The 26,071-nt window shown below is 46.8% G+C and overlaps 1 protein-coding gene across 1 annotated transcript in view; it reads right to left on the reverse strand.

Moving 5' to 3' along the window:
* Nucleotides 1–25,400, reverse strand: part of LOC137904532 (microtubule cross-linking factor 1) — a 38,341-nt gene extending 12,941 nt beyond the window's left edge. Inside the window, exons 1-6 of the mRNA XM_068748726.1 lie at nucleotides 25,350–25,400; nucleotides 22,837–23,061; nucleotides 21,631–21,789; nucleotides 6,924–6,983; nucleotides 5,457–6,737; nucleotides 2,036–2,182 (exon numbers count right to left, since the gene is read on the reverse strand). Coding sequence (XP_068604827.1) covers nucleotides 2,036–2,182; nucleotides 5,457–6,737; nucleotides 6,924–6,983; nucleotides 21,631–21,789; nucleotides 22,837–23,034 — 1,845 coding nt within the window. The 5' untranslated portion in view covers nucleotides 23,035–23,061; nucleotides 25,350–25,400. The remainder of the gene's footprint in view (nucleotides 1–2,035; nucleotides 2,183–5,456; nucleotides 6,738–6,923; nucleotides 6,984–21,630; nucleotides 21,790–22,836; nucleotides 23,062–25,349) is intronic.
* Between the last annotated feature and the right edge of the window lie 671 nt (nucleotides 25,401–26,071).

Consider the following 26,071-nt stretch of genomic DNA (forward strand, 5'->3'; position numbering starts at 1 on the left):
AAACAGCAAGTATTTTCATGCGCTTGAGAAGAGTTATGCTCTTCAATTTCCAGTTTCCACCACAAAAAGAATAAATCAGGGCTGAAAAACCACAAACGTGGCCAATGTAGCATTCTCTACTATCTATCTATCTATCTATCTATCTATCTATCTATCTATCTATCTATCTATCCATTGTAGCCTTCTCTTCTATTATATCTATCTATCTATCTATTGTCACCTTCTCATCTATCTATCTATCTATGATGATGATGAATATACTTATTAGATAGAATGTTAGAGTACAAGTACAGTCAAACAGTAGCATGTATTACAGTACAAGTACAGTCAAACAATGGAATGTATTCAGTACAAGTACAGTCACACAGTAGCATGTATTACAGTACAAATACAGTCAAACATCCTGTCTAAGAGGAGCATTTCTAAAAAGCCCTTGCGGTCTTGTTTCCGTTGAAAGTCTTTAAATCATCGACATTTAACAATACAAATAAAAATAAAAATAAATTACTCAATTGATGCAAAATAACAATAAATTATTGTTACAACTATCTATCTATCAATCTATCTATCCATCCATTGTCAACTTCTCTTCTATCTATCTATCTATCTATCTATCCATCTATCCATCCATCCATCGTCACCTTCTCTTCTATCTATCTATCTATCAAAGGCACGTCAATCTTGAAATAATGTAATAGATATTCTGGGAAATATTACTATTTACTATCTAAGCAGCTGGTTTAACCGGCCATGAGCCTCATTTAAAGCAGAACACATAAAGGGCGGCTTCAAACTAATCGTCCTGCACCAGGGAAAGAAAAAACAAAACAAGAAAAAGGTCTATTTTCCTGAATGTTGAACTATTGACGATCAGTTTTTGAGTTACAGAACTAGATCATGTCTAAACCTCACCAAAATAGAATAATAGCTTCATATAAGTAATAGCCGCACGCTTTATACCCTACGGATTCCAAGAATGCACCTTCAAATGCAAAGCATGAAATGTTACGTGTGGCCTGCAATAATCCCAGTATGAACTGAATCGGGATATGATGAGCATGTTTATGGCTTTCGTGGGATGGTTCTTCTTCAACTCAAGACACCTGCCTTTGTTCTGCGGAGAACAAAACAGAGCGTGCCGGCAACGTGTCGATGTGAATGATGTTTTCTTCTATGCTGCACTGAAACCTGAGCTCTACGACGGGCACTGACCCTGATGACCTCCCTTCCAGTCCAATGTCAGATGCAAACAACAAAAGGCTGAGAGTCAGTTCTAATCCAGAGGCCTGCAATCTGACACTCATTAGGATCATCTCAGAGCTCCTTTCTGCTTCGTCACATGACAAAATGTGCAACAGCTCATGCTAAGGCGTCTAAAAAGGGCAAATCAATCAATACAGCTTCTATAGCGGAATATTTAAGGTGAAAATAGAGTGAAATTGTTCTATGCTTGACTGGAGTTTTGCAAAAATGCAATCTCAAGTAATTCTACATAATCCCAGTTTATAGTGCAGCCTGCCCAGGAGCACGGAAAATGTTTGGGATGACAAAGGCTGCGGTTTCCAAGATTTACTTACGGTTTAATGCAAATCGATGACATTACGACAGACAAAACGATGGAAATAATTCAATGTCCTTTTCGTCTATTAACTCCTCAGATCTGACCCACATCTGTGAATGTCCTCAGCGGCGTCATGCGGGGCATTTGAAGGCTTTCTTGTCATGGCGCAGCGATTCACAAGCCACAATTACATAAACTGAGCCCAATTTAGGTCTGGCCATGGTGTGAACCCTAACCCGTACCCAATCAGCAAGAGATCCATCATTTCTGTGCTGAAGTATGGAAAATTCTAAATGAACATGAAGTATGTGTGTTGGAGTGTCTACAGCAAGGAGGCGGAACCAGATTTGTCTTTGAGTCAATCCAAAGGGTTAGAAAACAGAATCCAGCTCGACGGAAGGCCCAACAACGAGGCTCGTGATGGAGTGAGTGTCGACTCAGCCCCATAGGTGGGAGGAGGGAGGAGGCACTGACCTCTGCTCTTAAAGCCAGGGGCCTGTGGTACCTAGTGAGTCCCGAGGCTTCCCTGCACTGGGTGTGGCCCCGACTCTGGCGCTGGCTCTGGGGCTCCACGCCTTGCTCCTGTCCTAGGCGCCATTCCAGCTCATCCCTCTGACCGGACTGTGAGTGAAGTGGAGTGGGGGAGGGCAGGGGAGGGGGGGAGGGGGGTGAGGACGGTGAGGGTGGAACAGGTTGGTTGAATGTGTAATGCGCAGGACACAGGGGCGCAGGTATTGGCGGCATTGGGATTGGGGTAAAGGTGTGAGGCGTGTCGGGGACAAAACGGGTAGAAAGCAAACGGGCGAGGAGACGAGGAAAGAAATCAGGTCGAGAAAAAACAAAAAAGATCAAAAATAGGTAAAGAATATAAGCAGAGAGGGGAAACAATCCAACAGACGACATGGTCAAACTAGAGGATGAGGAAAAGAGCAAAGAGGAAGACCAACTTAAAGATGACTGCATATGAGAGAGATGAGAAGAGAACAAGAATGAGGATAAACAAAACGACGGGCTGAAACACCAAGAGGAACAGAGAGAGGGAATCGGGGGGGGGGGGGGGGAAAGAATGCAAAACACTCATTATGAAGCGCATGCAATGAGGGACACGTGCGTGTCAACCAACAGCTGGCAGAAACGGCTGCAGAGTGACAGCTAGCGCGCTAACGGCGTCCAGCAAGCAGTCAGTGATGCGCATCGCTTTCAGCTATTACGCCATTTAAAATCACACATTGGAGGGATTCGAGCCTTTGGATGAGCGTGCAGGCGGCGCCATGCTAGCTCCTTAAAGCTAACCTGCCAAATAGATATCGACATTCACCAAATGAAAAGAAAACAAAACAGGAAGTATATGGTACCGACTTAGAATCTACTGGCTACTATAAAATCAACTAAACGAGCCTCATATGCTCCAAACACCATCGTCACATCCGAGCTGCATCTTCTTCATAGATGATGAGATGTTTTGGTCTCGGACGTCCTGATACTGGATGGAATCCACATTGTCTTCTCCGCGCTGCAGCTTCCTGGAGGCCAAAGGGCATCGTCCCCGTGCCCCCCCCCCCCCCCCCCCCCTCCAGGCTGCGCGTTCTTCTCAGCATCAGCTTCATTCACTCTCCTCCAGACTCAACGCTGATCCGTAGGCCGACGTCTAATCTCTTCACAGAACAGCAGCCCCAACAGCATGTGGCTTTGAAGATTTTAAGCCATGATGTAAATTTAGGCCTTTGAAGTCCATTGTTAAAATAAATCCATGAAGGTCGGGGCAGTATTTACATTTTTTTTTTCAGCAGTCATTGAAAGTAGCTTTCTTTTATTTTTATGTGGGAAAAAGACATTTGTGATCTGTTGAAATGACTTTTTAAACTTTTCTTGTGTGACTTGTTTCTTGCAAACAACTGATAAATAGTCGTTTTTCCATCATAAACCTATCAAACAATGAATGCTTAACACTTTTAATACTAAGTATATCTTGAAATTACAATATTGATGTTGGTATTATAAAATAAATTCATTTTGCATACACATTCTGATATTGTAGTTATTCCATTTCAACATTGCCTTGCTAAAAACGCTAATTCGATCTGCATTTTGCTCGTCAGTACTGAAACACCATGAAGGTGACAAAGAGATCGTCACTGTGTCGGATATCACAAGGCTCGAGTTACGCTTTTCACAATGATGAAATCTGCATTTCAGAACTACGGCTTAATTCTGGGACTCCGTAATAATATGATAATAAATAACAATCTTTTCGCTCCACCGTTTATCCGGCTCGCTGATGCTGAACTCACAAATGAGGCGTGTGGATTATTACATGTGAAAGTCCGCCATTCTTTAACGTAATCATTTTCAACTGCTCTGAACGGACAAAGAAGTGATTGCTTTGAACAGGTGGAAGTTGTTGGGGGCGTGGCTAACTCTGATTAATCTACCCAGCTTCTCCCAGTCTAACCAGTTGAGTCCTCCAGGCAGAGAAGCAAAGCAGAAACAAGCAGCGCCGCTCTTTAGTCACAGAATGTTGGCTGAGCTGCAACAAAACAAGAACACAGAGTAGCCTGCAGCTCGACGGTCCCTGACTGAACAGGGAGCCGTCCCCCCGGCAACGCCACGCAGTGTCTCTGTGTGTGATGCATTTAAGCCACACCCATTCCGCTGTAATGGTAGTCAAAATGCTAACACGGTGTAGCAAAATCTGTGAAGGAATATACAGAATTTACCACATGTCATCATGCAACAATTCCACCGTCAGGAAAAGCCCCCCCTCCCTCGGCCTGGCAGCAGCAGCTGAGTGTAGGGAGGAAGGGTCAGGCGGGGGCTTCTGGCCATGAGGATGGGCATGGAGATGCGGATGGGATGCGGTGGGGGCGGATCAGGGGAGAGCTGGGTGGAGTGGGGGCCCTGCTACATCACATCTTCTGAATCGATCGGCTTGGATTACGTTTCTCGTGCCCTTCAAGTCACTTAATGATGAGCGTCTCGGAAAAGAATAAAGAGCCTCTGCCCCCCTGTGGGAACTCTTCTGACACCTCCGGCTTCAAATACAGCCAGTCAGAAGAATCAGGAACCCTCAGCTTGACAGTCCGGAGTGAAATTGATCAACTCCTATTCATTATAGGAAACCCAACTATATGCAAAGAAGGCCCAATCAAATGAGTCTTTTCGTCCTGATAATACTCATCCCTTCACCACCATCGCTCAACCTCAGATTAAAAGTTGCCAAATAAATACATCCACATCAAAGCAGCAGAACCAGATTAGCGTTTCACTTCCAGCCAGAATCTGCTGCTTTCATCGCTGGACCAGAGAGATTCAGCTCTCAGATTCGGCAGAGACAAGGTCGGCATGACAGAGGTCATTTCTTTCCAACCCTCTCAGGTCTTTCTCAAAGTGACTCATAATTATGGTGACCAATAACTCAGCATGCTTCTGTATTAAGCTATAGAGACGAGGCTGTGGACAGGACGTCTTCTGTTTTGCTCTCATTTAGTAGCTTGTGGCTGTAAATTGTCCACTAAAGTCTGCAACCGTAAGACATTTTAAAGGATTGTCACATTTACATTTCTAGAAATCTGTTGCTTTAATGATTCTGAAAAAGATTTGTCTTTGTCTCATGAGGACTCATGAGGACTCATGTCTTTGTCTCATGAGGACGAAGCCATCTGTCCTTTCTTTCCTCCTTCGTTTAACGTCATCGTCGGAGCGCCAGGTTGGCTTGTTTTGTGACTAAAAGCCTAACAACGGCCAAACGCAAGCTTTTGTCTTCAGAAAATCAAAAGGCTGAACTGCCCCCATCACGGCTAACATGGCTTCACTACTGAATCAAAAAGGAAAGCGGGGGCCACAGAAAGGAAACACCTAAAGGTACAGAGAGCGGTCATCCTATCATCAGACTTACCTGGAAGTCAGACACGAGGTCTCTTCCAAAGGTGGCAACGGGTGAGTCCCGGGACATGGAGGGGGCCGAGGACAGGAAGCTGCTCGACTCTGTGAGGGTGGGCATGGGGGACAGATCATCTCTCAGCGCCTCCATGAAGATGTGGAGCTCTGTGTGGAACGCTTTCATGCGAGTGTTGATGGTGTCCAAGGCGTGGGCGTTGGCTTTGTGTCCCGACACCACCCCCCCCAGGCTGTCGGTGTCGGTAATCAGACGGTCCACCGCCTTCCCGAGCCGCTCGGCCTCGCGCTTCACATTGTTGAACGAGTCCCGCTCCTCCCGTCTGCGATGGGCCAGCTCGCCGCCGTCGGGGGGTTTGCTGCTTCCGAGCCCTGAGGTGGTTGCCGTTTTCTCAAACAGATCTTCAGAGTCACTCTCACCCCCGATAGGGCCCTCCCTCTTGGGGTGAAGAAGAAGAAGTCGCCCTGCCTCTTCTTCCTCAGCAGCTTCTCGCCGCCCTGCGTCGCTCTCAGTCTCTGCGTCGCTGTGCCGGGGGCTACCTGTCCGCGGGCCCAGATGTGCAGCCAGGTCACAGCGTTGCACGTTGGACATCAGGACTCGGTTTTCGTACTGCAGCTGCATCACCTTCCCACTCAGCTCATTAATCTGCATCCGAGCCGACTGAAGCTCTTCCGTGATCTTTCCGTCCCCCCCGTTGCCAGGTTTGATCGACCCTCCCTCATGACCCTCCTCCCCGGTGAGTCTGCTGCTGGGCCCAAACTTGAAACGATTGAGTTCTGACGTCAGCTGCCTGTTGTGGTCCTCGATCTCTGAGATGGAGCGGCGCAGCAGCTCCGCCTCCTCCTCCACAAATTGCAAATGTCGACGTAGCTCAGTCGCCGACTCCAGCGCATCGCCGCCGTACGGCGATGAGGGCAGGCTGGAGAAGGGCTCCCGCCCAAAGCAATCTCTCTCATACTGACAGCGGAGGTCGTCGTTTTCGGCCCGCAGGCTGCGGTTCTCCACCTCCAGTTCCACGATCTTTCTGCCCAGGATGTTGGCCTCCTCCTCCACCAGCTTGAGCCGTAATCGCAGCTCCGCCTCTCGGGTGGTGTGAGGCCCACCACCAGGGCACTCTGGCAAGGCGAGGGGGCTGTCCACATCACCGTAAACAGACTTGTACTTCTGCAGCTCCTGCTCCAGCTCATCTTTCTCCCGGCCGAGTTTTGCCATCTTTTTTCTCATCAGGCTCGACTCCTCCTTGGCGAACTGGAGCTGGCACCGGAGGTCTGCACTGTCCTCCTAGCAGGGGGCCACAACTCAGTTTATAGTTTCAATTTGAATAAGGCTAAATAATTTCCGACATAGTTTTGGGATTCATTTTCTGGACTAAAGTAATTTAAATTTAATGCACAAATCTATGAAATATGGAACCCGATGGCACAGAAAAGGAATATAACAAGTCAGGGGTTGGACTTTTTAAATTACCTGACTTGTTGATTTTTTATCCTTGAATATTTCCCGGCTCCCTCGTTTCCTCAGTGCAGTCTGCAAAAGAACAAAGACAAAGGATGCAATCAGATGCAATTATGCAAATCCCTATTATTCCTATACACTTATTACAGCAATATCAAAATATTATTCCATCATTTAGGATCACTGAATTAGGGAAATATGAAAAATTACAGGAAAATACACAGAGCATATACTGATAAAAAAAAGAGGCAGAGCGCCTTCTATATATTTCCATAATCTCTTGTATGTAAGTGTTGACATGTTCAAGCATGTAATAAAGTTGCTTCATGACATCAATGCAGATGACGTTGCCAAAGGAAGGAGGACCAAAACTACCACAATTAAAAATATATACATAAATAAAAAACAGTTAATATAAATACACAAATATAAAGATTAATAATTTTTTAATATATGCGGAAATAAAAACAAAAATAGATATAATTAAATATCAATCAATAAATAAAAGCTCTCTGCGCTTATATTAATTTTTTTCATGCAGCAAAAGATCTTATTCAAATGAGGGGGCGGTCTTCAGTGTGTCTTGGGTTGAACTGTTCGCCTCTTGGTTGATCAACAACAACAAGGAAGTCTCCACGGCTTGCATGGAGAGCCCCGCCAATAGACGTCCTTCACACACTATCAGCAACATCCCATAACGAGCAGAGAGCCCTCGAGATTGTAGCCATAGTTACTGCGTGAGAGTCGTGTGGCGACTTCCTCTTGTTGTGGCTGTTACCAGGAGGACCTCGTCGATTTCTGCACCCACATGTCGAGGGGGGGGTCTAAGCAGATCCCAGATAAAATAATTCAGCACACCAGCTCAGTCTTACAACCTATAATTCATTCATCTTTATCTGAGATACTACAAGATCAATCAGAGAGATCCTTGATTCGCGGGTTTTCTCTCACACATCTCATATTCTTAGATTTGGTTTGGCCTGTGCTTTGTGTTAAATTCATGACTTTGACTTTAGCCAGTTATTCATTGAGTCATACATCACTCATCTGAGTTTCAGCTGCTGCTGGCAAACGCCAAGGTCTTCCTTTGAAGCATTCCTCCGTTGATCAATACTGACGCCAGCCAAGACGGACCAGTCGGTCCGTGTGAATCACTCATCGTTGATGGATGGAGAGTGGAGGGTGAGGCTGTTTTACCCGGGGCAGGAAGGGGGGCTCCCTCTTATCGTTACAGAAGGAGACGTTGGTGTTTTGTGGTCAGAACACCGTACCCAGGCGAGAGACACTGAATTACGTCTTCAACGAGGAGCCGGATCCAAACTCCACCTCTGGGCTGACATGTCTGAAAGTTCCCTTCAAAGGAAGAGACTTGCCACATTCATGACTTGTTTTGGTATTCATTTGTCACAATGACAGACTCAGAGTGATTCCCTCGGCACGCTTTCAACACTCTTACCTCTTTTTATTTGAAGATGCCAGCGGTGTAATTCACAGTTTATCAGACACGTGGATCCACGCCCGCCCGAGCTCAATGCCCTCCCCGCTCCCTGTCAGCATCTCTAAATCTCTGACTCCGGTTGCGTCTTCATTCCCAGAGCTGATCCCTCCAGGGAGGCGGAGGATTAGACGGCAGATCCTCGGATCCGGGGATCCATCAGAGAAACTGCAGCGTGACAAAACTCTGACCCAATAATTCTGTCTGAGCCGAGAGACGGTCTGACTTTTAAATATAGGTTACTATGAATTATTAAACATTGAAGATGACATTTTCACAATATTATCACACTCACGTTGGACTTTGAAATTACTGCAGTAGAACTGCGGGTATTAAATGTTTTATTTTATTTGTTATTCCCACAGAGCCATCGAGCCCATCTCATCCACGATTTTACCCAAACCCCAAAGGTAAGGCTTTATATGTTGTTAGGGGTTAGTTTGTGTCGCCTCCAGCGGTTAGCTTCAGACTTCAGCCCCAGGAAGCCTTTGAAGTAATCAAACTCCTTCTTCAGATGGACCCACAAAAGGTTTTATGGCTTTCTTTCATCTGTAAACCCACTGCTGAGTAATATCAGTTATTAGAGAAATAAACTGCCAACAAGATGATTTATTAAAACACAAAATGACCTAATTGGCTTTCAGTGAGCTCCCTGCAACAGACAGATGCTTTATGCGTCTAAGAAATAAACTAAACAGAATTAGTAATTATATTAATTTTTAGATTAATATTTGATTTGATGTTGTTTCAGATAATTCATGCTTACAATGCAACATTATCATAATGCATGGATTATAATTGGTTCATTCTAGAGCGCATTAAATTAAGCATGTAGTTCATTTACAGATTTATTTATTATCTCGTCAAATTTACAAACTATTGTCTGCAGGTTTTGGCACTGGGACTTTGTAATACTATTTTCTATGATTTATCATTCATTCATTCATTCGGGTCGCGGGCCAAGCTGGAGCCAATCCCAGCAGTCAACGGGCGAGAGGCGGGGCTACACCCTGGACAAGCCGCCAGTCCATCGCAGGGCAACACAGAGACAGACAATCAGCCACACACACACTCACACCTACGGACGATTCAGCGTCACCAATCAGCCTAGTGGGAGGAAGCCGGAGAACCCGGAGAGAACCCACGCAGACACGGGGAGAACCCGGAAAGAACCCACGCAGACACGGGGAGAACCCAGAGAGAACCCACGCAGACACGGGGAGAACCCGGAGAAAACCCACGCAGACACGGGGAGAACCCAGAGAGAACCCACGCAGACACGGGGAGAACCCGGAAAGAACCCACGCAGACACGGGGAGAACCCAGAGAGAACCCACGCAGACACGGGGAGAACCCGGAGAGGACCCACGCAGACACGGGGAGAACCCAGAGAGAACCCACGCAGTCACGGGGAGAACCCGGAGAGAACCCACGCAGACACGGGGAGAACCCGGAGAGAACCCACGCAGACACGGGGAGAACCCGGAGAGAACCCACGCAGACACGGGGAGAACCCGGAAAGAACCCACGCAGACACGGGGAGAACCCAGAGAGAACCCACGCAGACACGGGGAGAACCCGGAGAAAACCCACGCAGACACGGGGAGAACCCAGAGAGAACCCACGCAGACACGGGGAGAACCCGGAAAGAACCCACGCAGACACGGGGAGAACCCAGAGAGAACCCACGCAGACACGGGGAGAACCCAGAGAGAACCCACGCAGACACGGGGAGAACCCGGAGAGAACCCACGCAGACACGGAGATCACAGTGTGGTACTGCATCAGTGTGGTACTGCATCACGGTGTGGTACTGTATCACAGTGTGGTACTGCATCACGGTGTGGTACTGCATCACGGTGTGGTACTGCATCAGTGTGGTACTGCATCACGGTGTAGTACTGCATCACGTTGTGGTACTGCATCATGGTGTGGTACTGCATCACGGTGTGGTACTCCATCACGGTGTGGTACTGCATCAGTGTGGTACTGCATCACGGTGGACTGCATCATGGTGTGGTACTGCATTACGGTGTGGTACTGCATCATGGTGTAGTACTGCATCATGGTGTAGTACTGCATCACGGTGTGGTACTGGATCAATGTGGTACTGCATCACGGTGTAGTACTGCATCATGGTGTGGTACTGCATCACGGTGTGGTACTGCATCAGTGTGGTACTGCATCACGGTGTGGTACTGCATCAGGGTGGTACTGCATCAGATTGTGGTACTGCATCACGGTGTGCTACTGCATCAGTGTGGTACTGCATCACGGTGTGGTACTGCATCACGGTGTGGTACTCCATCACGGTGTGGTACTGCATCACGGTGTGGTACTGCATCACGGTGTGGTACTGCATCACAGTGTAGTACTGCATCACGGTGTGGTACTGCATCACAGTGTAGTACTGCATCACGGTGTGGTACTGCATCACGGTGTGGTACTGAATCAGTGTGGTACTGCATCAGATTGTGGTACTGCATCACAGTGTGGTACTGCATCACAGTGTAGTACTGCATCACGGTGTGGTACTGCATCACGGTGTGGTACTGCATCAGTGTGGTACTGCATCACAATGTAGTACTGCATCACGGTGTGGTACTGCATCACGGTGTGGTACTGCATCAGTGTGGTACTGCATCACGGTGTGGTACTGCATCACGGGGTGTGTGGTACTGCATCACGGTGTGGTACTGCATCAGTGTGGTACTGCATCACGGTGTAGTACTGCATCACGTTGTGGTACTGCATCATGGTGTGGTACTGCATCACGGTGTGGTACTGCATCACGGTGGACTGCATCATGGTGTGGTACTGCATTACGGTGTGGTACTGCATCATGGTGTAGTACTGCATCATGGTGTAGTACTGCATCACGGTGTGGTACTGCATCAATGTGGTACTGCATCACGGTGTAGTACTGCATCATGGTGTGGTACTGCATCACGGTGTGGTACTGCATCAGTGTGGTACTGCATCACGGTGTGGTACTGCATCAGGGTGGTACTGCATCACAGTGTAGTACTGCATCACGGTGTGGTACTGCATCACGGGGTGTGTGGTACTGCATCACGGTGTGGTACTGCATCAGTGTGGTACTGCATCACGGTGTGCTACTGCATCAGTGTGGTACTGCATCACAGTGTGGTACTGCATCACAGTGTAGTACTGCATCAGGGTGTGGTACTGCATCACGGTGTGGTACTCCATCACGGTGTGGTACTGCATCACGGTGTGGTACTGCATCACGGTGTGGTACTGCATCACAGTGTAGTACTGCATCACGGTGTGGTACTGCATCACAGTGTAGTACTGCATCACGGTGTGGTACTGCATCACGGTGTGGTACTGAATCAGTGTGGTACTGCATCAGATTGTGGTACTGCATCACAGTGTGGTACTGCATCACAGTGTAGTACTGCATCACGGTGTGGTACTGCATCACGGTGTGGTACTGCATCAGATTGTGGTACTGCATCAGTGTGGTACTGAATCAGTGTGGTACTGCATCAGATTGTGGTACTGCATCAGTGTGGTACTGCATCACAGTGTGGTACTGCATCACGGCGTGGTACTAAATCAGTGTGGTACTGCATCACGGTGTGGTACTGCATCACAGTGTAGTACTGCATCACGGTGTGGTACTGCATCACGGTGTGGTACTGAATCACGGTGTAGTACTGCATCACGGTGTGGTACTGCATCACGGTGTGGTACTGCATCACAGTGTGGTACTGCATCACGGTATGGTACTGCATCACGGTGTAGTACTGCATCATGGTGAGGTACTGCATCACGGTGTAGTACTGCATCATGGTGAGGTACTGCATCACAGTGTGGTACTGCATCACGGTGTGGTACTGCATCACGGTGTGGTACTGCATCACGGTGTGGTACTGCATCACAGTGTGGTACTGCATCACGGTGTGGTACTGCATCACGGTGTGGTACTGCATCACGGTGTGGTACTGCATCACGGTGTGGTACTGCATCACGGTGTAGTACTGCATCACAGTGTGGTACTGCATCACGGTGTAGTACTGCATCATGGTGTGTGTCGTACTCCATCTTCATATTACTTGCATTTTAATCTCCTAATCTCATTGTGTAGCTCCTATGCAAGGACAATAAAGGCTTTCTATTCTATTCTAAACAGATGATTTACAATGCTATGCTAGTTTGATGATCAAACGATGGCTTGCAGCACCTGCAGGAGACCCCCCCCACACACACACACACAGAGACATCAATCGTATACAACTGAATTAAAGCACACCATCAGGATTCACTGCTCACGTGTGTCTGCGTGTGCCCGTGCACCTGCAGCCATCACCCCCCCCCCCCCCCCCCCCCCCCCCCCACGGTGGGGGGGGGGGGCACGTTTTTGCACATCATTGTGTGTGCCATCATTATTAGCTCCTCCAAGGAGGTTATGTTAGCAGGATTACGGAGAAACTGTTGGATGAGTCTTGATGGAAAAAACAATCTGAAGATGGGTCTAACTGTTTGTCCGTTTGTCTGTTTGTTTGTTTGTCTGTCTGAGCGCATAACTCAAAAACTAGTAACCCAATCGACTTGACTCAGTCCTCGCCGAGAATGGCGTCCGTGGCTCAGTCCTCGCCGAGAATGGCGTTGATCCGGATCTGGATCCAGATTCTGGAATTATTTTTACATCTGGAATTGTGCCTGTGCTGTAAACTGCCACTTTAAGAGGGAGGGACACGAATGGCATGATGGGAAAAAGAGTCCAGAAGGAGTCTTGTAGTACGTTCCGGAGCAGCAAGCTAGAGCAGGTTTGGCCCCTCTGATCCGGAAGCCCTGTTTACTGTCTCACAAGATCCAATAGTCTTTTGGAGGCGGGGTCTGCAATCTCTGATTGTCTCTCTAGTTTATAATAGAGGCTTTTTAAGAAAATCGTATCTTGTAAAATTCACTCACCAAAAATCAGAGTCCTAAAGGGGTCCGATGTGCACTATCATGCAAAAGTCTTCTGGATCTGATCCAGAATGAGGCCAGGAAGAATGATGACATATTATCATTAAAATCCCATTAGTGAGGGTTGCTATGGTGACTGTTGCTGCTGGTTGGTTTCTGCCCTGCACAGCTGCAGGCATCGTTGAACTGAACGAGACGCACCTGTTCCACATCTCACCTGATCGGCTGCTGCCTCCTTGGACCCGACTCTCTGGACAGTTCTGCCAGAATGCTCTGCTCTGTTCTGTTTCCTCAGTATTTTCAGGCTCTCCTGTTCTATGTGTCGTCCTGTGTTCCCTAATTATATCTTTAATACCTTTAATCGCTTCACTTTTACGATGTAAATTTTACAGCCTTATTCCAAAATTGAATACATTTATTTTTTCCTCAAGATTCGACACTGAACATAATAAAGTGAAACGTTTTTTTTATATTTGCAAACTTATTACAACTGAAAACAACCCCTCCATGTACATACGTATTCCCAGCCTTTGCTCAACACCCATCTCTGGACCCTTCCTCTTTGAGTGCCTCAAGCTCTATCAGGCTGGATGGGCAGCGTTGGTGCAGCCACTTCCAGATCGACTCAGAGCTTTTCCATCAGAGGCCAGGCTGGGCTCTGGCTTGGCCACCTTAAGGGCATTCACGGCGTTGTCCTGAAGCCACTCCATCTTGGCTGTCGTTGTCCTGCTGAACGAGTCTAAGGGAGCAGGTTTTCCCCACGATGTCTCTGTGCATTACTACATTGCTGAAATCCGAGGCAATCCTGTCCCGGAGATCGATGTAAGTGCTATGTAAGTGCAGTCCATTTACCTTTTACAGGTGGACTCTAATTAAGCTGTAGGACAGCTCGAGGATGATCAGCGGAAACAGGATGAGCCAGAGACCAGGCTGTGAATACTTATGAACATGTGATGTCTTCGTTTTTTCTTTTTAATAAATTAGCAAACATTTCAGAAAACCTTTCACGTTGGTTTTATGGGGTTTTACCCTTTAATATTAATTTATGGGGAAGAAGACTACTGCCCTATGAAAACACATTTAAATCTGACTTAATCAGAGACTAAGGGGGCGTTCCCACTGCGCCAAGAGGACTCGGTTCCTTTGGGAGCAAATTCCTGCATTTATAATTCGCTGAAAGATCTGCGTTCACACTGTGATTTCTTCACGGAACGAACTTTCGGAGCAACGTCGCGTGGCTGAAAAGGGGCGCTCGTCGATTGGACAAAGTAGAAGGGGATGTCCGCAACCGCGCACTCAAAAAAAAAACATGGGAGAGGGCGGGACTTCCCCTTCTACTTTGTCCAATCGACGAGCGCCCCTTTTAGCCACGCGACGCTGCTCCGAAAGTTCGTTTCGTGAAGAAATCACAGTGTGAACGCAGATCTTTCAACTCATTATAAATGCAAGAATTTTCTCCCAAAGGAATCGAGTCCTCTTGGTGCAGTGTGAAAGTAATATAGTAATAGTAATAATTATAATTCAATTAGCCTGTTTAATATACATATTTAGTCTTCCTGCATTTGGTTCAAGTTGAAACTGTCAATGTAGGCTACTTGAGGTAAATCCTGGACTTCCAGTTGACTTAGATATACCCAGAGATATTTAGAAAAGAGCGTACAGAATGAGAATAAAAGCAAATTGTGTCAAATGTACGAAGGGGCGGGGTAATCCTGAAACTGCCATGGGGCTGCAGGGGGGCAGCTCCCTAGTGGGAATGTGTGTAACTATAAATTAGCTTCAGGGACAGAGCTTTAAAAGAGCATGCAGACTCAGCAATACACGTCCCGGTTGGTGACGCAGGTTACAGAAAAAGACAAATGCATCTGAAAGATGTTCACTTCCCTGCTCTGTCGGGGGGGGGGATCAAGCGCTTCCAAACAGTTCTCACCCGTGACTTTAAGTGAAGTTTATAAAAAAAAACACATTCCGTGTGTCACATCCCATTTATGCAGCAACACTAACAGCTATAAATGACACCGTGACTTAGACGGGCCTTGAGGAGGGGAGGTCTGCCAGGTCATCTAGCAGGTGGGGGTATTCTGGGACAGCAGCGTGGCAGCAAGCCAGCGGCGAGCGATATGCAGGGATAGAGATGAGTCGCTTTGCTCCCAGCGGAACAGTGGGAATAGCTACGATCGGAGACTGGAGCCCCCTGGAAAATTAATGCTTACTAAATCAATGCATCTCCTATGCTGCCCCCGTCATACCAAACATCACCAGCTCAGACACGTGATGAAGAGGAAAACTTCTCTACACATACTTTCCAAGAGACTTTGCATCGTAATGCAGAGTAATGCATAAATAAGTAAACACAAATCGGATGTGAATCAGTGGCAGTAAAAGGGGGCTAGACCCCATCATCATAAACCCCAGTGTCTCTCCCTCCGGGCTCCAGCAGGTCCTGATGGGAACCAGACAGCAGACTATTATTCGCATCTGTGACACAGTCTGTGTGGGAGGGGGTTTGGAGGAGGGGGGTCGGCTGGGGACATTTACAGCAAAGATTGTGCGGCTGAGCTATCCATCTGGCTGGTAACGACCCCCCCCCCGTGCCACTTCTCTCCTCCGGCACTTCACTGTCCCCTTGGTTCCCGATAGGCTGCTAATAAGAGGGGGGAGGGGCATCCGTCTCTTCACACGTCATCTTTGTGGTTTGAAAGTGGGAGGATGGGAATCGATAAAGTGAGATTTGAGATCCTTCTGATTTTATTGTCTCTGCTGAACGCAGAAAGGAGTTGGCGCAGCCACAGTTTACCATCTCACAGCACATAGTGTATTAAAACCACATCAAAAGGAGGCTCACGCAGAAAGGACGATGCCCTCTCACAAACCAAATGTTTGGCTTCTGATTGGAGAGATTTATTGCTTGATTTATTCTGTCAGATCCTTTGGATGTCCTGTTATGATCTGTCATCAGTTATCTGTGCAGTCCGTGTCATTTCTTCATGAGCAGCACAGAAACGACTGAAGAACTGACTTCAAAGAAACTACTACTGATGAAGATGAAACAAGAACGCTGCTTAGTCTTTACATTTACTTTGATAGTATTTCGTGGGTAGCGCTGCTACTTCATGTCAAGAAGGTGCTGAGTTCTAATCCATCTGAAGACCTGCGACTTCTGAGTGAAGGTGTGGGTTCTCCGGGTTCCTCCCATCACCAAAAATACATTACAAGTATAAGTTTTGTGTATGTTGTATGAGGGGTTGCTGTCTTGAAGGATATGACTAAGATCAGTAACTGGCAGTCAGGGGAGGCAGATGAAGCCATGCCTCACCTGCTATAATGCAAAAACAATAAAATAAAATAAAATAAAAACAAATAATATATACATTTATCCAGCGATTTATACTAAAGTTAATTTCCATTTACTTCCACTAAAGTTAATTTCCCTCCCTCACCACACGCCACTGAATAAAATGTTAACATTCTAGAAGAATGAAAACCTGGTAATAGCAGAGACTCACAACAGAACTCATGTCTGCAGAGCATAAGGCTAAAGCTAACATCATTCTTTAGGGCAGGGGTCCCCAAACGTTTCCATTCTCTGATGGGGGGTCAGTTTGTACAGGAAAAGTGTGACGATGGCAGGGGGGCCTAAACATTTATTGTTTTCCAGACAGCCACCAAATAACCCGTTCTTCACAGAAAAGAAGTGAGGAAATAAATAATAACACTATTAATAAAATAAATAATAACTATTAATAATATAAATAACACTATTAATAATATAAATAATAACACTATTAATAATATAAATAATAACACTATTAATAAAATAAATAATAACACTATTAATAAAATCAATAATAAATAATAACTAAATAACCCTTTCCAGGAAACAAAAGCTCAAATGCCCTCAAACCCCTCTTAATTGCACCCCCACCGCTACTCGTGTTGAAGAAGTCAGTTTTTTATTATCTGCATGGTGCCAATAATGTTTGTCACTATCAGGGATTTCTAAATTTAACGTATTCTTTTCGAGAAATATTATCTTTGACCAGTTTCTACTGTTTTAAATTTTTCCACCCCATAGTCAATTAAATCACTTTTTTGTTTTTCTAGTAATATGGGGTTTCCACAAAGCTGATTAAATAATAATGATTTAGAAACCTGTTTGAGGGTGTATTTCGAGACCCTTTGCATTCGGATTTTTTATTTTATTTTTCCTTTTACTCAAAATTTTGCATTTCTTGGTTGGTCGACCAGAAGATTTTTTTCATATTGTCATTGTCTGCCATGGCAGATTCACCAGCTACCTGCTGTGAACGGCCTAGATTGGGACCAATTTCGCTATTTGACAGGTTTTGGTGTTCCAACTCAACTATCCTACCTTTTTCCCTTTCTGACAATGCAATCTTGTGTACCATTAAGTGTATATAGAAATATGTGACAGCCATCAAATAACCCGTTCTTCACAGAAAAAAGTCAGGAAATAAATAATAACACTATTAATAAAATAAATAATAACCAAATAACCCTTTCCGGGTTTGTCACAGGGTATTGTTCAGGGGTCCGGGCCAAATGTGGAGGCGGGCCATGTCCGGCCCGTGGGCCGTAGTTTGGGGACCACTGCTTTAGAGGATGTCCTTCTCATCGACAAACAATAAAAGACAGGAAAAGCAGAAGCAAAGCGCCTCTGAAATGTCCCTTAAGACTCATGAATCTGGTCAAAGAAGAGACTCTCAAATAGTTTGCTGGTATAGCAGGTCTAGAAAAATGTAAAACGACCGATCTTCAAACGTCACGCTATTTAGAGAAAGTAGAAGTGTTTGATGAAGTCTTTCCTGGGACTGAGTTAAAGCAGGCCTCTCTCTTTCGCGTGAAGTCATCTTTTAATCATGACCGCATGCAACACACAACCCCAGAGAGCTGAGTACCAGCCCCTTCCTCTCCCTCCTCCTCCTCCTCTTCAGAAACCAATCCACCTCACTCACACAATCCTGCTGTATCTGCATCTTCCAGCACCAGCATATTGCCCGAAATAGAACGTGTTGAATATAATAGAGGACACAGAGGGATACTGAAGGCTTGGCCGAGAACAGCTCCATACTTTAAGACCTCATTCTGTCTGGTTTGTAAAGTTAAAAACAGAGTGGCTTTTGGGAGAAACGTTAAATGCTCTGTTAGCCAGTTAGTGTGCAGAACTGAGTCCAGTTGTCCCTTTACGTTCACTATCAGAACAAAGAGATATACATCTAAACATTCTTTATTTTACACGTACAGCTGCAATAATGAATAGTTGAACACAGTATTTTATGTGTCACCTGTAATAATGTAGACATAGATAGCAATCATCAGCTATATGAAGCCATGGTGAGCATCTGAGTGTCTTTCAGCTCATTGCTTTGGGTTTAAGCCCATAACTCGACTGATTTCACTGTGTTCCAAAAGACAAATATCAGTCTGTGAAATATGGCCAGACAAATTACGAACTAAAGGCCAGCTCACAAATGCATCATCATTAGAGGAAATATATGGAACTAGCTGATGCTTCCCAAGCATTCAGGGAAGGAGCAAGAAAGCGTCGAAGGATTTTTGTCTTCTTCGAGGTGATCATTTCTGTACAAGAATATTCAAAGTGAGCTTGGATGCATCGTTGCCTCACATTGGTTTGTAGCTTTCAGCACATGCGGTGCTTTGAACATGGCCTACATGGTTTCAAGGTGTTTTTGAGGTTCAGTACCTTTTGTGTCTGTAGAATCATCTGGTCTCTTGTATGGATCGCCCTACAGACATTCAATGGAGTATTTTCCTCAACCTGTCCACCAGTGACCCTCACTGACTCCACAAACATCCTGTGGTCTCGTCTTTGAACAGGGACACCGGGAGCCAGGGGCCGTAAATGTAGCCAAGCAAGTGTGGCTCTTTGTGGTGTTACGACGACTCCTGAGGCCTCCTGAAAGGATGGAGCCCTCAGACGAGTACATGCATCGATTGGAGCAGCTCCAGCAAACAAGTGGAGTCGACTCCAGTGATTCTGGAGCGACGTATAGTCCGCTCCGGAATCAGCAACCCAGATGTGTTCAAAATGGCCCGGAAGGGGTGAAAATCCTGAAATCCATGTCAAAACTGATTTAGTGTAACTCCATATGAGTCACCTCAAAGATTTGGAGAATAGTAAGTACAAATATCAACACTTACAAATGGCTAATTGACAGGTAGATATTTTCATCCACATGAAGGGTCACGCATACGACAAATGTAATCCAAAATTAGCCCCCTTTAGAGTTTTTGCTGGACTTGGACACTTTCTAGAAAATGAATATTTTCATCCACTTGTAGGGTCATGGATGAAACTATTTTGAAAGGTAACACAAGGGTGAAGAGTTAATTTTCTCTGAAATGTTTTTTTTTAATTCCAAGGATGACACTTCAGAATTGATGATTTCTTTGAATGCTTCATGTCGGTGCTCGTTTGCCTTTGAGGTGGAGAAAATGCCCCTGAAATGCTTTACGACACCATGCAAGTTTAGTTAAATGACATTTCTTTGAGACAAATGTTTAATTTACTGTAATGAAATAAAATTCAAATGTTTTTTTCCAGGATTTATTTTTGCTCCCCCCCTCCACCTGAATCTTTGATACAGCTTTTCCAGAAAATGATGTAAAAATTAGCTCAGCCTTATATGGATGCCAGTCGCTGCAGAAGATTTCAGCCGAATGGCTTGCTCTCATTCCCACTGATGGAGACAGACTAGAAGCTAACTAGGTCAATGAAAATCCTTCCCACTCCTCTGATAGGGAAACACAGTGAGGAGAGGAGCAGAAATTAAGATGAAGAGTCAGACAGAAGATTCTTACAAGCTGATCTTTCTGCTGATCCTATACGGGCTGGCACAGGCAGCCGTTCAGACATGAGCCGGACATTCCCCTCTCATCTCAATACCGTATCTTGTGTTGGTGTTTTTTATTCTGTCTTTATGCGTGAAGTGCATCAGAATTTTGTTCTGTTAGCATCTATGATGTTAAATCCTGAATGGCAAGGATTCTTGTGCCTTACTTCACTGCAGGAGAGTAACAGTCATGCAAAGGTTCCTCGACAAATATCATGCATTGATCACATAATCTCCCCGACGCATGTCCTCAAGCTGCTGCCGAATGCAATGTCCCAAGATCCATGCAAACAAGTCCGAGATGAAGTCCTGGAGATGACGGCTTCCTTTTAACATCGTGCATCCACTGCCCTCTATTTTCTTTCATTGAGAGGCAGGGTACATCATCAGCCATTCCCATCCACGACCTGTTTTTGGACTGGGGGGTGGAAGCCTGAGAACCTGGAGGAACTCAGAGGAACGCCAACTCCACAAAAGTCACACGAGTCAAACACAGACCCTTCTCCTAACCGCCACGCCGCCGGTATCCAACCACGGGCTTTTGACGTACGCTAGAACGCTAGAAATATGGGAACAGATTGTTCAGGATCAGGAATCAAACCCATTCATCACCAATCCATGGTCTGCTGATTAGTAAAAAAAAACGTTGTGCTTTTTGACTATATCTGAAATGCCCACTTACTGGCAATGAGTTTAAAATAAAAGCAGGATGCCAACCGATCGCTGCTAAATAAAGAATTCACGAAATGTTGACGGGATCTTCCAAGTCCACGGAGCTGATCAGCAAGAAGACATTATTCTTTAAGATAGACGTTTGTGGGACCAGACTTGGATCTATTTTTTGGCCCGGGGGCTACTTGCAAACACCCCTACCTGGTAAGGAAGAGGGATTTGGAGTAGATTCACTTACTTTGCAGCTATTCTACCAGAATGAAGCTGTACATGAAGGCGTACTCATGGTGTTGCATTGAAAATGCATTATACGTGTGGATTATATATTCAGTTAGATAGCTGGTGCACTGCTGCACAAAGCAGTTGTGATGAAAGGGCTGCAAAGGAGGGATGTAAGGGATTGGAGGAATGTCTTCGATCCTTTTGATCAGGACGAGGATCACACTGATCTGAAGAAGAATTGCTTGAGCTGGGCTTTTCCAGTGTGCAGCTAAACGTGGCCACAGCAGCCGAGCCTCCAACGTAAGGTTGGAGCTAGCAACATATTCACCACACCACAGAAATAAACTCAATATTCTCATCCTTCATGCACCTCCAGATCCAAAGAGGTCGACAAGGTGATCCTATTGCTCTGTATATTTAAAAGCTTTTGGACATATTGTATTAGTGTGCAAGCAAACAGATGTTTCCCCTTCAGCTGCAACACACACCACGAAGCCTCTCGCGGCCGCTCACTCACCTCCTTGCTCCGCTCCAGCTCGTTGTGCAGTGCCTGCCTGGAAATCTCCGCCTCGATGATCTTCTGCCTGAGGAGCTCGTTCTCGTCCTCCGCTCTGCTGCGTTTGTCTTCCACGCTCTCCAGCTCGTTGTGCAGACGCACAGACACGTCTTTAGCCACCTGAGGTCATGAGGGGACACATAGGTGTTCAAACCAACAGGCAGGGCGTGGAATGTGCAGCAACACACACGTCGATGCACGGCTAATATACAGACAGGGTTCAGAAGTATTTGGACCGAGATGGTTTTTGTTCTGCAGAGCAGATCTTTCTGCTTTGATTCGAAGGCTAATTCTTTGAGTACTTTGGCTAAGTTTAAAAGTGGAGTCAGTGTGTGAACAGAATTTTTGCATCCAGCGACGCAGAAAGAGCCACAACTAGAAAAACATAATTTGTGCTGATGTGAATCCACCGTAATCACAGCGGGATAATAGTAGAATTATAAAAGCCCCCAGAGAGCACAGACCTCCGCCAAGCAGCTCATTCCCCTCCTAATCGGATTTACATCGTCCACATGGTGATCCAGATCACCATCAATTGTTCTTAATATCTTTATACGCCGAGCTTGAAAAGTAAAAGCGAATCAGAGTTGATGTGATTTTGAATATGCAAATTGGGTTTTCAATGTTAAAATTAAATATTTTTACTGACTCCATTCTAGATCCGATCCAGATTATATTCCCCCCCCTACATGTCTGTGTCAAATTCCATAAACTTCGGTCAACAATCAAAAGAGATATTGAGCAACACATATTGAAGCGACATTGACTGCAATGTTCCTGAAGATTTCAAACTGATCCAGAATCCAGGATCTCTTCTGGATCATCACCAAAATCTTAATAATCTGTTCCTGGTAACATTTTGTGAAAATGCCATCAAGAACTTTTTGAGTTATCTTGTTAACAGACGGAGGGATGGACAAAGGCCGGCGATTATATAACCTCCGTCTCGGCAGAGGTAAATACGTAAAAAATAAGTTCAATTGGCTAAAAATGTAAATAAATGAACACAAATAAATCACAAATTTAGGGCTGCTATGAAGCATGTGCGAATCCTGACCATGCCTTTTTGAGATCAGAAGAGAACATACAGTCGTAAAATTGTGTGGGGATGCTTGTCCCATTCTGGTATGAGAACTGGAGCTGGCCACAGATCACGCTCTCTCAGACCTTCAGGTCCTGCTCCAGGCTCCGGAGCAGCTCTCCGTCCACGTGGCCCGTCTGTGCAACACGCAGGCTCTTCTGCTCCGCCTTCCGCATGCGGTACTGCAGGATGCGGCAGTTCTTGTTGGAGCGGTCCAGTTCCCGCCGCAGCTCCTGCAGCTGGTACACCTCCTCCTCCAGGTAGCCGTCACGCATCTCCTCCATCTCCGCCCGCAGCTCGTCCACTTCATCCTGAGAGAACACAGGAGCACGGAGCCAGACTGAAAAGCACGGCCACATTCTGTTAGCATTCAACATGTGTCCGAGTTCTTCTTAGATCAGTCAGAATATATTGTACTAGAACTAGAAAAGCACTCAGAGAGCACAGACCTCCGCCAAGCAGCTCGTTCCCCTCCTAACTGGATCTACACCGTCCACACTGATCTGGATCAGCACCAAAAGGTTCTAGATTGTTCTTCTTATCTTTATACACCATGAAAAGTAAAAGTGAATCAGAGTTGATGGTGTTTTTCACAGATTAAATGTAATATTTTTCCCTGACCTCATTCTGGATCAGAGCCAGATGGTGGTAGGATAGAGCCCCCCCCCCCCCCCCCCCACGACTGTTAAATTCCATAATCATCGGTCAATAGTCAACCGAGATATTGAGGAACACATTTTGAATCTTCATTGACTGCAATGTTACTGAAATTTTAAAATTGATCCATAATCGAGGATCTCTTCCGGATCATCACCAAAGTTTCATCATCTGTTCCTGGTAACATTCCCAACATTTCCTGAAAATGTCATAAAGATCCGAATGTAAATTTTCGAGCTAGCTGTTGCTAACAGATAGACAAACAAACAAACCGACTCCGAGATTACGTAATCTCCGCCTCGCCTCAGAGGGGGTAATAATCCTGGGTTGGAGCCGACTCTAAATGCGTACGTTATTGCTGGAAAGGTGATTGTAAGGATCTTATCTCCGGGATCACATGAATGAATATTAAAAGATCTGTCGCCATGAAGGCAGCTGCTCGCCATTCATACGTCTCAAGTCCAACGCCAGAGACAAGGGCTCCCAAAAATCACTGGAACTGGAACTGAAATGGAAAGTCAATCAATCGCTTCATCAATTTAGAATTGATTTTCCTAATCCATTACCCCTTTCAGTCAAGGAAAATAGCTAAACGTGCGGCCTCCAGCTTCTAAAACATTACAGTTCTGTGGCTTTAGAATTACAGAATGACCTTCGGAATGGAGGAGCATTCCGTAGACAAATTATGAGATTAAAATTATAACCCAGAAAAAGTGACTCAGCTGCAACGGGACTCTGAAGACGTTTCCCCTCACATGACGGGGAGGCTTCAGCGCAAAAGCCCCTCTGAGGTATTTACAACTAAAAACAATAAGATAGTGAAGCAAACTACAAACATTCATGTTCAATAAAGAAATGTGATCAGTTAAAAGAAGGGAAATGCATCAATGTCAGGATTAGGACATGAGGTGAACAAGATAAACTGGTTTTTCGGGTTAGTGGAGATCCCCACACTGGGGGGCGGGGGCGGGGGGCGGGGGGGTGTTTGAACACTGATGTAATCAGGTCCTGTGGGATAAAGCCAGCAAAGCTGATTAACTCCCTCGTGACACACACATGCACGATCACGTCTGTCTCTGTGTCCAATCTGAAAGAGAAACTACGCAATTGTTTGTCTTATTCCCCGTCTGGAGGGGGGGGGGGGGGGGGGATCCTGCTCCTATAGGTGAGAGAATAACCGCTTCCCCCGAGGGTCAAATGGAAGAGGTCTCGATCTCTGTGTCCAAAATGCAACACAAGGGGAACAAATGTTCAAGGATTTACAAAATCTAAAAGTCCAAAGAGGCACCAGGGCGATACCGCAATCAATAAAAAGATAAATGGAGACATTAATGGATGGAGAGAATGTGGACAGGAGGTGAAGAACCGTGTGCAGGCAGGCTGGAACGGGTGGAGGACAGCCACGATGGACGGCTTAGAGACAGTGGTGAGGACAGCCACGATGGACGGCTTAGAGACAGTGGTGAGGACAGACACGATGGACGGCTTAGAGACAGTGGTGAGGACAGCCACGATGGACGGCTTAGAGACAGTGGTGAGGACAGACACGATGGACGGCTTAGAGACAGTGGTGAGGACAGCCACGATGGACGGCTGAGAGACAGCAGTGAGGACAGCCACGATGGACGGCTTAGAGACAGTGGTGAGGACAGACATGATGGACGGCTTAGAGACAGTGGTGAGGACAGACATGATGGACGGCTTAGAGACAGTGGTGAGGACAGACATGATGGACGGCTTAGAGACAGTGTCTCTGAGGAAGAGACAGGAGGCGGAGCTAGAAGTGGAGGAGATGAAGATGCTGAGGTTCAGGGTTCGGGTTCGGGTTCGGGTCCGTGAGGGGGGGGGGGGGGACTGAAGCTGAATCAAACTGTTATCTTTTAGATTATGTGTTTCTATAAATGTGATGCTGCTGACAGCCCCCCCCCCCCCCCCCGCGCACCTTCAGGTAGCCGTTCTCAGACTTCAGGTCGTCCACCTCCCGCCGGAGCTCCTCATCGGGTCCGTCCGCGCTGGAGGACGGGAACTCCTGCCTGTGATCCCGATCACCGGACTCTGCGTCGCTCCCAGCAGCCGGTGCCGGTTCCGGTGCCGGTTCCGGTTCCGGCCCCTGCTCGTCTGACAGGTCTGAGCTGGAGTCTGTCTGATGCGCGCCAGGCGGCACGCTGGGGCCCGGCCCCCCCGGGGGGGCTCGCCCCGTCTTGCTGCCGGCTGCTGCCGGCCGGGGGGGCTCTGCGAGCTCCTTGGTGCCTCTCGCCGCTGCGCGCTTCTCCCTCGACCCGCCTGCGGGTCTTGAGTTGCGGCTCGGATGGACGGACGGGAGGGGGGCGGACGGGAGGGGGGCGGACGGATGACGGAGTCTGGGAGATTTGGGCACGACGGCAGGCGGCTTGGATCGGGAGCGCGCGTCCTTCGGGGAAGGTCTGGCCGGGGAGGGCGCTCGGTTCAGCCTTTTCTTCTCCAGGGGGGGGTTCCGCGGTTTGGCGTCACCGGAGCTCTCCATTATTCACCGACACCGGCAGCAGCGGGGCGACGGGAGCGCTCAACGATCACCGCGGAAATCCTGACGTGCGACGCCCGGTCCCTGCCGGTCCCTGCCGGTCCTCGTCGGTCCCTGCCGGTCCGCGGCGGAGCATCCTGCGTCCCCCGGAGGAGGAACCGCGG

The sequence above is a fragment of the Brachionichthys hirsutus genome, chromosome 15 (assembly GCF_040956055.1).
Source record: "Brachionichthys hirsutus isolate HB-005 chromosome 15, CSIRO-AGI_Bhir_v1, whole genome shotgun sequence".
NCBI lineage: Eukaryota > Metazoa > Chordata > Actinopteri > Lophiiformes > Brachionichthyidae > Brachionichthys > Brachionichthys hirsutus.